The sequence below is a fragment of the Lactuca sativa genome, chromosome 4 (assembly GCF_002870075.4).
Source record: "Lactuca sativa cultivar Salinas chromosome 4, Lsat_Salinas_v11, whole genome shotgun sequence".
Taxonomy (NCBI): Eukaryota; Viridiplantae; Streptophyta; class Magnoliopsida; order Asterales; family Asteraceae; genus Lactuca; species Lactuca sativa.
In genome coordinates this window covers 36,841,786-36,858,376 of record NC_056626.2, presented here as the reverse complement: position 1 = coordinate 36,858,376, position 16,591 = coordinate 36,841,786, and the positions used below count along the sequence as shown (strand labels likewise).

Genomic DNA, 16,591 nt, shown 5'->3' with positions numbered 1-16,591 from the left:
TGTTGTCAAACCATAAAGTATTAAAAGTATATCAATAAACATCTCAAAAGTACACCAGAGTTAAATAAGAAAAAAATCATGGTATATGCAATACGATCATCTCGATCCCTTCACCTTCAAACCGGAAGTACCCGAAACACCACACAACATACATACAATGGCCCCCACCCACCATCTAGCCCCGCTCGGCATCGGGCCCCGCTCGTAACAGATCTGTCAGTATTCATGCGATAGACCCCGCCTAGCATCGGGCCCCACCAGGTATACATACAAACACATACAATACATGAAAGAGTCACAAAAACATCTAGCCTATAACATAATCCAATGGGTCGGTATGGTGCCTTCGACCCACAAGTACTGTGAGATTACTCACCTCGCAAAGCAACTCAAAAGTCAACACGTCCTCAAAATCCCAAAACATGTGCTAGGCGCCACGTAGATAATTACACGAGGCACAACCTTAATCTACCTATTAGGACATTAATAGTTGAACAAAGTCCATAAATCAAAAGTCAACCCTCAAGGTCAATGGTCAAAGTCAACATTCAATGTCGACTCCAGCTGACAGCCATGATGTGGTCTTCCTTAGCCACCTCGTGGTCTGCTGACTACCAAACAGTCGGGAAAATCCCTGCAGCCATGTCGTGGTGACCTAGGACCATGCCGAGGTTGCGAGGTTTCCAACAGCTTAAGGCATTTAGTTGATTTCTCCGATTCCAAGAGCTCTAAAGCTCAGATCTGGTCCAAAATGTGACCTCAAGGATAAAGTTACTTACTTTATCCATTAGGACCACCCAAAAAGGTCCAAAACCTAAATTTCCATGTCCTAAAATGCTTAATAAGGAAAGAACTTAATCAATAAGCACTTATTCCACAAAGTACAAAGTCCATCCTTTCCAGAAGTGCTTCTAGCACCAAAACTAACTTAAAAGTTGGTGTTGTATAGACATGCATGTCCAATTCATGTCTTGAACCCATAGTAGGTCAAAAATGAGGGTTTTATGACCTAATCTCATGCATGGATCAAAACCCAACCAAACTCCAGATCCATGGCACAAAATACACCAAATGTCCTAGAGATTTATAAAGTTGCAAACTTTATGAAATCGCATCATCTCAACAAACAAGAACAAGAAGTTAATGGGACAAAACTAAAGATCTAGCAACCTAGCATGATAAAAATCGAGTCTTGGACATTTATAAACGTACAAAAGAGTGCTAGGGTGAAGAATGGAGACTTTCTTGCTTGATCTTTGCTTCTTTCTTCCTCCTTCTTCCTTCTTTGGCTTCAAGGAACACCAAAACTAGCTCAATAATGGAGGAAAGTGATCAGGGTTTCTTTGGGGATTGAGGGGACTGAGGGATAATGAGAATGAGCAAACCCTAGCCTCCTCATTCCTTTAAATAGTGAGAAAACCCAGAAAAATAGTGTTTGCATGCCATCCGCCACCACATTGTGGCGAATACTGCCATGTCGTAGTGACTCGAATACACGCGACCCATTTTCGCCTCACCATGTCGTGGTGGTGCCTCCACCACACTGTGGTAATCCCCAACATGATAGATTTAAATATGAAAAACATACTTCAAGATCCGGGCGTTACAACAACAAAAGTAAATGTAAGAATATGGTTTAATTATAGCATCCACACAAGTACGTGATATCTTAAAGAACTCACTAAGCTTTATGCTTACTCGTTTAAGTTTAAATATTTTATGGTTGTTCTGACAGCAAAAGGAAGAGCACATTTTGATTGCATCACATCTATGGATCTGTTTTGGAGTGTTCCGCTGATTTGATTTCACTATCTGAATTATTACTCTGGTTTTTTATTATGGTTTGATATGTTTGAACAAATGGTTGTTTTTGCGCATTTTTTTGGGAATGAGATTTGAATGATTACTCTTACTTAAAAATGAAAATTTTGGTTTGAAATTTTAGATGTTACACCAACCGGTTACAATGCAACTTTGAGGCACAATGAATTGGATGACAGGTGAACAATAAAAAATGCTAACCAAAACATTAAACGTGATCATTAGACACCCAAATGTAATGTGTAACCACAATCAACCGAAGAAGCGCCCACAACTAAACGATGCATCATAAAACAAGACCTCTAGAGGTTGTTATTCCAAAATAAAGCTCAATTAGTTGATCTACGTGGTCTTGAAACCCTGTCATTGCGACACATCAACAAAATTTTTCTTAAATTACGTAGATTGCGACACATCAACAAAAGTTTTCTTAAATTACGTAGGATATATATATATATATATATATATATATATATATATATATATATATATATATATATATATTGTGAAAAATTTATGAATGGTCTCATATAAGATAACCAAAATAATGAAAATGCAAAAAAGAAACTGACACTATCCGAGAAGGAATTGTTTGAAGGACAACTAATGCAAGCTGCTAAAGAGGTTTGGTGTAACGCTCTATTCCAAACTTACTCCTAGTCCGAGGCGGTGGCTCGAAGGTTGGTCATTATAGGGATTATGACTCTTGGGAAGGTAATATCTAGCCCCTTTTGGGTGCGGGTGATGTATTAGAAGTGATTCGGGTGTTCGGTTCGTATTTTGGAGCCTAGGGGTATTTCGGTAAAATGGCAGTTTGGGTTTTTATGGAAAATGGACTTTTGTTCGTAAGGTATTTAGGTAGATATGAGTTGATAGAAGTGTATGGATTCTCTTTATGTTTCCGTGGAAATAAGGATCGTCGGAATCGGGCTTGTAACGAAGAAGTTATGGCCTTCGGAAGTTTCATCGTTTTCAGGCTTAGCCGAGTACGCGGGGCATACACAAAGTGTATGCGGGGTGTACTAGTAAAGAGGGTAGTACACTGGGCGTACTGACCAGGATGGTCGCGAAGGTTCCCAGGAGTACGCTGGGCTTACCATATGTACGTTGGGCGTACTCCAGTCAGATCTGAACCCTATTTTAGGGTCTTGGACCCTATTTAAACTCCTTATCTCATAACCTAACCCTAATATCTTCAGCCTCCACCCCTCTAAACCCTAGAAATCGTCATATATCATCCATGGTGGCATTTTGAGCTTATGGAGTCCATTTTTGGGGTGTTTGACCCATTTTCAAGAAGATGAAGTTTGATGTAAAGATGGGAATCAAGGAGGAGCTTATGGATATGGCTTTTAGGACTCATTCACAACTTGATGAAGGTATAAAGCTTTAAACTTGACCATTGAATGATTAGATCTATTATGTTGAGTTTTTGGATCTTTTTGGTCCCAAGAATGGAGCTTTATGGTTCCAAATCCGTTTTTAGGCTTGGGGTTGCCACCCTTGATGCTATTTGAGTCCCTAAGGCAGAAAGTTGTCATCTTTATGGTCTTAATGGGTTCATGCTTGAGTTAGGGTCACTTTTATGGAAGTAGAATGCCATTTTTGGAGTTTGGGTTTGTTTGGGGAATGCAAAGTCACCAAGTCAGTGACTTTATGGGTTTAGACGTTAAGTATAGGTCAGATCTGTGATTGGACTTGTTGGATCAAGTATTAAGCACTTCATGGATGTTGTGCATGAGCTGTTTGTACGTTGGGTGTACTATGTAGTACACTACGCGTACAGTCTATTTGCTCAGTACTCTAAGTGTACAGAAGAGGTACGCTAGGCGTACGCTCTCAGGAGGACTTGGGCCTTAGTGAACTTCGGACCTTTGGGCCCTAATGGTTTTGGGCCTAAACTTGCGGTTTGTTGGATTTGAATGTATCTTGGGCTAATATTGGTATAGTTGGGCCTATTGGGCCTTGTGGCCCAATATAGAAATGGACTTCACATTTGTGGGCCTCGATTTGGGCCAATTCTTGGAGTAGGTTGTTGTGGGCCTTCGTGGGCCATTTGGGGTTAGGATTATTGACTAAGGAGAATATTGGGCTTTAGTATAAGGTCCATTGGAAAGGTCTGGGCCCAATTTGGAAAATTGGGCCATTGATGGTTTTATGGACATTATAATGTTGGACTTTTGTTTTGGGTTTGGGCCCTTAGTTTTGGATCATTTTGGGCCAGGGGTAAAATGGTCATTTTACCCCATGCATGGATTAAGGATTATGGTATGGACCCAATTGCTAATTGGGTATATTGATTGGTAGTGACAGCTCGGGTAGCTGGTGGGGCAGCAGCTAAGGATTTCTTCAGGAAGCTTCTGCCTTTGAGGCGAGTCTTCTCACCATACCCATGGGTCAAAGACACCAAGGCCGGCCCATTATGTAATTATGGTATATGTGTTAGTCATTCTGTGATTTGATATGCTATGTGATTGTGTGTTATTGCATGGAAGACCCCGGGGAGAGCCTGTGGCACAATGGTGTAAGACCTTGGGGGGAGCCCACGACATCCTTACAGGTTTATGTATGCATGGCTTATGTGTTATATGTAGATTTTATAGCTAGCAGGAAATGTGATACAGGTAGCTTTTATAGCAACAAGATATGTGATATGTGGTTTGTGTGTATGGTATGCTATGGGAAACTCACTAAGCTTCGTGGTTATAGGTTTTGTTTATGGTTTGGAAAGGAATGACTCGGATTGATCGCAATGCACACACCTATGATTTCCGCAGTGAATGATTTTGGGATGAACTCTGATAAATGTTTTACTTAATGACGATTTGAATTGTTTAGAATAAATGGTATCAATGTTTTAGCTATATTAAAAATGAAATTTTTACCCTTGATTTTTGGATCGTTATATTTGGATTCATATATAGGAATTATATGCTTTTCACTTATCTCTGCAGGTTAAAATAAGCTGCTAAAGGAACTACCATAGTTTATTTACGAGTAAAAGATATGTCTTGATGCTAGTTTAGAAGTCTTGAAGTCCTTGGTTTGGTCGGGACAATAAGTATCATTATGTTTGACGTAGTTTAGAAGTCTTTGATTTGGTTGGGACAATAAGTATCACTATGTTTAACACTATGACTGTCGGTCCATGCACTACTTCTAACGAGTTGTTCTAAGATTGTGAATGTTGATATTGGTTTTTATCCTTTTAAACATATTTTTTAAATTAAAAAAAAATAAGTTTTATATATTTTTAAATTAAAAAATATGCTAAAATGTACATTAATTTTTAGCGATCAATAAATAAATAAATAAATAAATAAAATAAGATATTTAAACTTTTAGTAATTTTAAAAATACTCTAATCTGGTTATATAAAAAATTTAGTTTTAATAAATAAAATTCGAGTTGCATAAAATTAACAATGAACCAATAAAAAAATGAAATTACTAGATTGTGTATAAAATATAATCTTAAGGGAGAGTAATGTTTAAGTATATTTGGCACAACACAGTTGAATATGTTTAGGCTGTGAAGTTTCACAAACTAAAATTTAGCTTCTAAGATAGTTTTAAAAAAATATATATTCAAACTAACTTTTCACCGAACTTATTAATTGGTTTATTTTTCCAAATATACCGTTTATTAATTATAAAAACCTTAATATTTTTTGTCTTTTGTCATTTTACATATTTCATATAACTAATTAACTAGTTTTATCAAAAATCATTTTTTATAACTACAGACTATTACTATTGGGAACTGATTTTTCTACTCCAAGTTTTTGATATTTCAACTGAAAAAATAATATATTGACAACTATACCCTTAATTTTAATTAGTAAAGAACTTCAAAAACAGAAATCTTGCTTTTGTTTCTAAAAAACGATAAGAACTCCAAAAAACACAGGATGAACATCCGCTTCTTCCCCCTTCGTCACTGCATCTACATCTTCAGTCGACTTGCTTCAATTGCTGCTTCCTCGGACCACTAAATAATATTTTTCTAATCTTTTCTCAATCACCCAGGATGATTATTTGATAGTTGACACCAAACATGGCCTTAAAGATTTGGTTTTTCATGCTATTGATATATCAGTCCTCCAATATACACCCTTAATCATGTCGAATTTTATAGACCAGTGGATTTTTAACCAGCGATTTCAATGGACTTAACATCTAGCTTCTTCACTTCTTCCTTGGGCATAGTAATCACGAGTACTCTGTTTTCCAACGTTGCTTTCACCAGATCCGTCTAGCATTCTCCGGCAACGTGAACCTTCTTGTGAACTTCCCACTGCTTCGTTTGAAACAATGTCATGTATTGTTTTTATCTTTTCTCTTTATATTTTTCTAGCCGTTGATTTGTAGAATCCCGCCACCTTGTACATCCACCTTGACTTCTTGTTTTTTGATCCCAGGAAGATCGGCCTTAAACACATGAACTTCTAGGTTTTCCTTTGAATCAACACATGTCCTTACCAAATGCTAATGAAATCAGTTAATTTTTGAAAGGATCTTAGATTTAAAACCGAAAAACGATAAAAGATGTTGATTCATCTCCCACGGAAAGAAACTCTGAATGATCTACACAGTCTACCGGCTCTTTTAAGTAGTATATATTTACAAAATAAAATAGGGGCACAATTGTCAATATATTATTTTTTCAGTGGAAGGATCACAAATCTCCGTGGAAATATCCGGCTCTTTTAAGTAGTATATATTTACAAAATAAAATAGGGGTACAATTGTCAATATATTATTTTTTCAGTGGAAGGATCACAAATCTCCGTGGAAATATCATCTTCCATTACTATTTGGCCCCACTACTGGATAGGATTTTCAGCGTTACTGGATCGGATCAGATTCAAATCAATTTCAATAAATAGAAACCCGTTTCAGATTATCTGGTTTTATGTGCACCTCTGAACCTAGATATAACATTTTATTTTTCGCTTCTCCACAAAACAAGAAAATCACCAAAAAGAAACACATAGCACAACGGTCAATCTGTGATTAATAGAAGCAAATAACCAACAATAATCGTTAGAAAGTGATAACGGTTTACTTGCAAATTTGCAATTACTAATCCTAATTGTCAACAACATAACTTCAACAGCGAATATAAAGAAACAACACTGAAAAGGCATGAAACGCATTAGATTCACGCACAAACTCCTTCACTATTTAAGTTTAGAAAAGGACATTTGACCTCCACAAGTATCGCCCCCTCAACACCCCTATATGAAAAACATAGAATCCCTAAGATGATCCTCAAGATTATAGAAAAACCGATCAAACGAAGACGATTCCGACCCACCCATTCCCGATTCGGATTCCGATTCCGCCGCCACCTCTTGAAACATCCGACCGCGATATGCCACAAGATCCGCGTAATACACCGGCGGAACCAGCGATACCGGTTTCGTACACCGCGCAAAGATAAAACACAAATGGTATATCAACTTTTGCATCTCATCGGATGTAAACCCGTTCTCATCCCAAATCACCGAGTAATGAGTCGGCTTACTCGTTCCCATTCCACCGAAATGAGAACAAAGATAGAAATCAAACTCAAATGGTTGGACAATTGTCGTGTCGACAACCGTCCCTGGTGGGACATTCCCGATTCCATTCCCGTTGTTCAAAAACAACCGCGTCGTATGCCGCTTTTGCGCCACCACAAACGTAATCGCGGGTCGGTAGTTTTCGGTATAAAGCGATTTCTTCATGTCGACCATTTCTTTATTCAAAACCATATCGAACTGTCCATCGCTAACACCGTCACGGAATACGACAATCCGGTTTGGTCTGATTCCATTCCGGTGTTCGTAAGTGTTGACGAGATCCAAACACAAGCTCCCGAAGTTAACGATCTCTTCTTTCCGGTGGTGCTGCGGGGAGACACGGGCGGCGTAACGCGTGGCAGCGGGCCAGTTTACGGAGCCGACAACGGCAGCAACAGATGGCGACGATTGGTTGGCGGCGGTAGGATGGTTTACGTCCGCTCCGATGAACATGAAATGATCTGAACCGTTGAAACGCGGGAACCGTTCGATTAATTCGACATTGCTACCTCCTAATTTTGCGTTTATCTTCATTCCTAAATTAGCAAGAAACTGATCGTTTGCTTTGTTGGCATTGAAGGATAAACAACATTGGGTTATGACACCGATTTGGGTCTCGGATACCCATTTGAGGTATTTGTATCCATCATGTTTTTCAGCCATTACACAAACAATCATTTGTAATCGTCTGTTGTCTCTTCTTCTACATTCATCCACGATTTCTTTAAGAAGACGATTGAGTGTGTTAACATCTGAAAACTCTCTCATTGTGGTTTGATGAACCATGATTGGTTCTTCCATTTGTATCCCTATACTTTCACATCTTTTCATTAACTTCCCAATGAAGTAGTTGACATTTAAACTGTTTCTTCGATCATCACGAGTGAAATCCATCACTGCCCATCTTTCTGCTGATTTTCCAACTACTAAAGTTTTTCCTTGAAGAAGATTCCAATGACATTTCATTCTATCAACCGTTGTTGCCATTGTTTTTCCATTTAAAGAACCGAGTTTCAGTTGTGGTGGGGCCATCACACGTCCATCCACTTCTGTCATGCTCATCCCAACTTCCACTTCAAAATTCTTAATTGCATTCGCACTACACATTACATAAAAATGTATAAAATATAAAAGAAACATCAAGAACATTAAAAAAGAAAAAGGGAAAAAGAGAAAAAGACATACCCGTTTTTGCCAGGTGCGTATTCATCATGAACCAAGTTGTGTATCTCTCTTTCTCTACAATTTGGATTGAGAAGAGATAACTCTTTTAGTTTTCTTGCAGCTTCTTTACCTAATTGTTCTTTTGGAAACCTTTTATCTTCAGACAAGATACAGAATTCAATCGGGACATAATTCGGTTTCTTACTATTTCCTAAATTTAAACAAGGAACCCCTTTGTGTTTTATCTCTTTACCCCATTTTTCTCTAAAGTAATCTGTAAGCATGATAACTTCAGGTTCTTTCTTCCCTTCAAGATCTTCAAGAACAAAAGAGAGATCCCGTGTAGCTTTTTCAGATAATCCACAAACAGTGTACTTTTGATTTGTCCTACGATGAATCACACCCACTTTCAATCCTTTCAATGCGCGTATAACTTGGTTCCCAAATCTTTCAATGTCATTTACTTCACGAATCCCTTGAATGCATTCTTTGAGAAAGTCAAAAACTGGCATTCTTTTACGAAAAGGGACAGCTGAGTAATCAAGACACATTACTAATCCATTTGAAGTGACTTTTAGGCTTTGTTGTGAGCCTCTGAATGCAGCAACACCACCATGAAGATCATCTTCTTTTCTATGGACTCTTGGGTATAAACCTCTTCCAACTGGAACCTTTTCCCGAAAAAGATTTGCTTTCATTACTACATCAAGAGCTTGCAATACATCACGAGGGATTTGTATAGCGTTTCCTTTCAAGAAATCTTGAAGCTTTGAAAGACCTAATTTGGTTCCATATCTGATTTTGCAGGTGTAAGATCGACCATGTAATTGGACATTGTAAGTTCCTTCAGGTAATGAAACTGAACTGTAGATGTTTTTTTCACCATCGTATGCAGTTTGGAGTAGGGGGAATTGATTAGGATTATCAGAACATAACTGCTCCTGAATCAATCGGAGGTCTGATTTTGGTATTGGTTTTTTCAGAGATCGAGAAGAAGAAGAAGACGACATCTCTGGTTTAATGTCGACATCATAACGTAATATAGCTTTTGATGGATCGAACTTCACAGGGAAATGATTAACAAGAAGCTTCACTGATTTCATGGCAAGTTTACCATGGTCAGGACGTTTAATGGGTACATACGCATATTCTTCATCATCCATCGGAGATGGTATACATTGTATCTCGCGATGGTGAACTTCTTCTACCTCGCGATGGTGAACTTCTTGAATCCGATCTGAAAATATATCGATCGAACCAAACATATTCATAGAAAGGAAACCAAATTAAACAATCGATTGTAACAGAGAAGAATTAACTAGAAGTGATTTCAGAGATAGGAAAAAGTTAACAAATGTAAAAACCCCCCAAAATTTTCGTACGTACCGGCGAGGCGGAGCTGAGTTTGAGTGATTGTCGGCGCCGGAGACCGAGACCGAGACCTGACCGGTTGACTATATTCAACAGGGCTCGCCCTTATTTCTCTATCGCGAGCAGAAAGATCGTGTACACGATCCGTATTCTGCCTATGGTAAGTAGGAGTTCTGTTCCTGTACAACTGCGAACCACCACCTCCTCCGCCGCTAGATTCTCTACGTCTACTGCCTCCGTATTGTTCCTGATGTCGATTGTTGTAAGGATGCGAGTAATTTCTATCTCGGCTACCACGACGAGAAAGGTAACCAGCATCAGCTCCACCGACATCTTGTGCGCCTCCATAATACCGGTCGCCACCATACCCGCCGCCTCTACCACCATCTTGTGCGCCTCTATAGTACCGGTCGCCACCATATCCGCCGCCTCTTCCACCATCCTGTGCGCCTCCATAGTACCGTTCGCCACCATATCCGCCGCCTCTTCCACCATCTTGTGCCCTTCCATGATACCGGTCTCTACCATATCCGCCGCCTCTACCACTCTCTTGTGGGCTTCCATGGTACCGGTCGCCACCATATCCGCTGTCTCTACCACCCTCTTGTGGGCTTCCATGGTACCGGTCGCCTCCATATCCGCTGTCTCTACCACCCTCTTGTGCGCTGCCATAGTACCGGTCGCCACCATATCCGCCTCTACTACCATCGTGTTCGCCTTCATAGTACCGATCGGCACCATATCCGCCTCTACCACCATCTTGTGGGTCATCATAGTACCGATCGACACGGTTACGGCTGTAACCACCGCGATTGTAGTCCCTCCGCTCCATTAAATCAGATGTATGTGAATTTTTAGGTTATACAATTTAGAAATGAGAAGACTACAGGGACTGTGAAAGTCTCACGATAACGAAGGGTAATTGACAGTTGTACCCTTTACCATGTGGTCAGGCAAAGAATCCAATCTACGATGTCTATCTTAGCAACTGTCATCAATGCCATAAATGGTGTATGAGGATAGGATATTTCTACAAGGTAAATTTTACATGTTTTAGGATAATATTTATGAGGATAGGATATTTCTACTTGGTAAATTTTACATAGCTAGATAGGTTTTTATTATATTTATTATATTGTTGTTTTAGAAAAAAAAATTAATATAATCTTCTTTATTGTTATTTACATATAGTTATTGTTATTTACATATAGTAATATGTATATGTAATTATTATTATTATTATTATTTTTTAAAACGATAATTAACAACCACTCAAAAAGTTTTTGTAACTTATGATACTTAATGGTATTTATGACATAATTGATTCATATATATATATATATATATATATATATATATATATATATATATATATATATATATATATATATATATTCTATTTGGTAAATTTTACATAGCTAGATAGATTTTTATTATAATTATATTGTTTTTATAGAAAAAAATTAATATAATCTTCTTTATTGTTTTTTATATATAGTAATATGTAATTATCATTTTTATTATTACTTTTTAAAACGATAATTAACAACAACTCAAAAGTTTTTGCAACTTATGATACTTAATGATATTTATGACATAATTGATATATATATATATATATATATATATATATATATATATATATATATATATATATATATATTGTATATATATATATATATATATATATATATATATATTGTAACATCCCAATTTTCAAGACCAAAAATTTTGTTTTTAATTAAGTAACTTATAAAATAGTTTACTGAAAAACATCATTGATTCATATCATTTCGTAAAACCATAGACACGTGTCTCAAAACCATGTCATAAAATAATAATAATGTCATAGTACAATCTCAAGAATCTCATAATGCGGAAATCATGTGTGTGTGATGTGCTGCTACCGTGTCGGCTCTTTCCTCTTCGAAGAAGAGGTACCTGAAAACTGTAAGCACAAAGCTTAGTGAGTTCTCCCATCATACCACATACCATATAACAAACATACTGGCGGACAATTCTGGGGTACCCGACCTACCTTGTCTGGCAATTTTGGGGTGCCAGCCTACCCTGTCTGGCAATTTTTGGGTGCCGACTTACCCTGTCTGGCAATTCTAGGGCGCCAACCTACCCTCCGGTCTATCTCAACCGGCTACGGGGACTATTTCACCCCTACTACTACCACGTACTAACATAGCATAAACATATTGCCAGACATATCTGGGGTGCCCGACCTACCCTTCGGTCCTTACGACCGTAACACGGGGACTATTCCCCCCTACCAACTACTATCACATAACATCATATCATGTTAGCACATAATCATAACAGATAACAGCATGCCAGATAATTATCACGAAGACAATTATCTCTACTATAACTCTTACTAGTGGGCTGACCTTGGTGTCTTAGACCCACTTCTACTAGAAGGCAACTCACCTCAATGTCGTGTAGTAACTGAACTGTCCTTAGTGATGGAACCGACTCCTCTCAAACTCCTAGACATAACAACTTTCCTTAATTATCATTTCATACTCATAATCCTTTCAAGGCTTACTCGGGTCAAAGTCAGAGTCAAGGTCAACACCTTGGTCAAAGTCAACATCTGGTTGACTCAACTCGCCGAGTTGTCCCAACAACTCGCCGAGTTCCCTAATCCTTAAAACGCTAGAAATTCAACCATACTCATCGAGTCTTGCACGAACTCACCAAGTTCTCCTTCGTACAAAGTCGGGACTTTCTACAACTGACTCGCCAAGTTCATCCTTGAACTCATCGAGTCCTTCTTCATGCAAGAAGACACGGCTAGTCCTGGACTCGTCGAGTTCCTTATGAATTCGTCAAGTTCTTCTTCATGCAGTTGGGACTTAGTCTTGAACTTGTCGAGTTCCATGATCTTCTGTGACATCCCCAATTTCACGACCAGAAAATACCGATTTGTTTATGCTTTGTTTTAAAATCAGAGTAATCATTTGAAGAAAACTGTTGTGGAATTTGTTCCCAAAACAAAATGTGATAAGAATTTATCAAAGCATTTATTTAAAGAAATGTATTTTGCATTATATAACAAAAATCTCGGGATGTCATGTTCCGATACATACCAAAAGCATAAATAGTACAAAATAGACCTTACAACAGTTATTTACAACTACTGATCTATAATCAAAAATATCTTGATAATTCATCCAACTTATGCTCTCGCGCCACTACCTGTAATACCAAGAAACTAAGTGGGTCAGGCTTGGGAGCCTGGTGAGCATATAGGGTGTTCAACCCACAATAATATAATTATGATATTTAATCATCAAACAATCAACCCTATTACCCATCCCCATTATCTTCTTTATTTCTTAAGGATTTACCCTAAGAATCAACTATCCTTCATTCATTCATTCCTAAGGATTGACCTAAGGAATTGGCACAAAGTCCATTGTTGCCCGAGGTTCATACAATAAGCACTAAATCCATAGCTGCCAAGGTACTAAGTCCATAGCTACCAATGTTCATCTACACAGTACTAAATCCATACCTACCATCGTACTTATATAAGACACTAAGTCTATACCTGCCAAGGTTTTTAGAGTACACCGATGAACATCAAGTTCACATCACCTACAAGTTGTGAGCCTGCTAGTGTTCCACATGACTGTCTAGAATAGTTCGTGGTTGCCATCCCTACTTTGCTGAATGAAAGGGGCCATCGTTTGGGTAAAGGTTTCACTCATTTTTCACCTGCCACCCTCATCTCATGATCTATATCATATTTTGTCTCATACTCAAACTCATCCTTCATCACACACCAACTATTTTGTCTACCCATGTTCTACCCAACATATTTGTAGATAGAAATTACATATATAGTTTAAACCATTTTGATGATATATGATCCATTAGCATGGCCTAGACAACTCTAGAGCGCCAGCATGGCCTGGCGCGCCCCTGCCAGCCTTACCTGTCGTTCCCTTGTCAGCCTTGTTGGGGACTCCCTTGCCAACCTTGTTGGGGACTCTCCCGCCGGCCCGGCCTGGCGCTCCCTTGACATTCTTTCTTGGTGCGCGCCCGCCAGTACCGCTCGACGCCTCCGGGCGGCCTTGCCCAGCTCCTTGCTAGCTGGGCCTGAATTAGGCTGGCCCAAGGCCTGCCCTAATTCCCCTTGACCTAATTGTCCACTATAAATAGAATAGTGCCTCCTTCATGAAGGGGGATTCCTTCCCAAGTGGTTCAACCACCATTAGGACCCTTTTCCCTAAGACTTTTTCCCTAGACTCTTCCCCCATGACTCAGCCGCCACTATACTTCGGTCGGGTGGCTCAGCCGCCACCACCACCGTCAGCCACCATACACCACCACTAGCACCAAGATGGTTCCCTCCAACTATGGAGGACCATCTCAGATCTATTAGCTGATCTAACTTGATCGTTGAAGTCCGCTTCCGGGGCACAATCCCTGGGACGGCTCTAATGCATCTCTCTGATCGTGACTAGCAGATCTCCGCCGCAGCAAAAGGCCAGAAGGCCCGCCGGAGGTCCATGTCGCATCATTTGGCGCCATCCGTGGGACTCGAACCCACGACCACGTGGTGTACAGACAAATGACAGAGTTGTCAACAAAAGTCAAAAGAAAAATCGGGCCCCACTTGGCTTTCTCTCTTTCCAATGGAGTAATGGCCTCTTCGTTTCCGATAAATCACCAGCGACAACAACCGGAGCGTCGCCATCGCCAGTCACCGTTGTGCCACCTCTAACCCCAACAAAATAGTCCAACAGCTATCATTGGTTCCCTGTGCTCAATTAATTGTCACCGACTGAAGCCACAACACCGCCAGAACCAACATCACCAGTTGCTCCAACTAATCGAGGTCATCTCCGACAGCGACCTTCACCCCTACCGTCAGTTGCTTTCCTTCTTTCTCAACCCATCGCCATCCTTTTCCACCTTCAACCGAGCAACTCCAATTGTCGACCCAGCAGCTCCAGACCTCCAATCGACGATGGCAAGGCCATCAGCGCAACCTTTCGCCAGACCATACCGTGACCCCCTGTGTTTGATTAATCGCCACCTGGGGGAGCACATCCAATCTCCTCTACATCCATCGACACTCAACAAGCATCACCTCCAACAACGATCAACAAACTTTTTCCCGATCATTGCTACCAACTGAAACCAAACCCATGGCGCCTGACGCCACCCCCGCTTCCTAATCGGAGCCGCCACTGGTCACGGGACTCGTGACCCCGTATACCTCTACATATGGCAACCTCCAGGCGATGCTACAAACCCGTCATCGACGAGCCATATCACCAACCACCACTAACCCTTTTTCTCTTGGGTGTCGTTGTGACATATCGTATAAGGAACTGATGAGAAAGTGGTGTGGGCCCATGTGTACCCTAAAACCCTTATAGCTCGTCTAAAAAAGGGAAAGAAAGAATTACAATTGAGTTGTTTACCTTTTTAGGTGGGCTTGCATACGGGTTGTCATTTATCATATTGGACTCTAACCATTTTTAAATGGGATATAATACATTCGTTTTGGGTTTTTCATGCACACCTTATTGGGATATCCTAACAAACATAAATTATCAGCTATTTATGTTCACATGTCACAAGCTCCGTCAACACAAGATGTTATCAGAAAATGCGTTGCAGCATGCATAGTTGGTCTTTTCAAAAAAAAAAAACATTGAAGCTCGGACACTCCAATTCAATAAAAATAAATCCGTTTCTGATACAATCCAACTAGCTTGACGTTCTCATCAAAAAAGGGGGGGAGGAGAAGAGTAGTGTGCTACTACTACTCGTGAAGCGTTTCGAAATAGCCATCAGTAACTACACTGCGCGGTCACCAGCAGCCGTGTTGACCAATCCCGGGAAGTCTCGCTAATCAACTCTCACATTCATGTTAACCGACCCCCGCTAGTCTTACTGGCCAGCTCTTAGTACCACACAGCTCGACCTTTAGCAGCGACACGACCTAGCTCAGCAACTGTAAAGCCTAACTATCAGCAGCTACTTTGACTAACTCCCAGCAGTCGCGCGCTGCAAGCTCTCGCCAGCCATGCTACCCAGTCGATGCGACATCGACCTCCGACAAGGCTTCTGGTCTTCTGCTGCGGCGGAGATCTGGACATCACCGTGCAAACCCGTTAGAGCTGCCCAAGGGACTGTGCCCCGGGAGCGGGCTCCGACGGTCAAGTTAACCAGCTAGAAGATTTGAGATGGCTCTCTTTAGCTAGAGAGGGCCATCTTGGTGCTAGTGGTGTCTGACGGCGACGAGTGGCGGCTGAGCCACCCGGCCGGAGTATAGTTTATTATTTGCATATCATTTATGATGATGCATATGCATATATTCTTATGAACGAAATATTGAGTATGCAAAATAATAATAAGGACGTTACTTAGATTTGATACCAATTTTAAAGACATGACGGAATTAATAAAGGTTAAGAGAAGATTATACCTGAATGATGTGTTGGATTATATTGATGATGGATTATGTTGAGTAATTGGATGATTATGTGGATAGTTTTGGATAGGGCTCTGCTATTCAGAAATAGACAAACTATTTCAACAGAGGAAGAACTTTGAGATTCAACTCAAGTCTTAAACACTCAAGTATCTCTTGTTTATTTCTTATGGTCAAAGGCCCTATTTATAGGCTCGAAAGAG

The 16,591-nt window shown here is 39.9% G+C and overlaps 1 protein-coding gene across 1 annotated transcript; it reads right to left on the bottom strand.

The window, feature by feature from the left end:
* Window positions 1-6,814: 6,814 nt before the first annotated feature.
* LOC111909003 (protein argonaute 2) lies at window positions 6,815-10,899 on the bottom strand. The gene is made up of 3 exons (XM_023904804.3): window positions 9,938-10,899; window positions 8,573-9,788; window positions 6,815-8,486 (listed from the first exon to the last, which is right to left on the bottom strand). The coding sequence occupies exons 1-3, from the start codon at window positions 10,752-10,754 to the stop codon at window positions 7,061-7,063; spliced, it is 3,459 nt and encodes a 1,152-aa protein (XP_023760572.1). The 5' UTR covers window positions 10,755-10,899; the 3' UTR covers window positions 6,815-7,060.
* Between the last annotated feature and the right edge of the window lie 5,692 nt (window positions 10,900-16,591).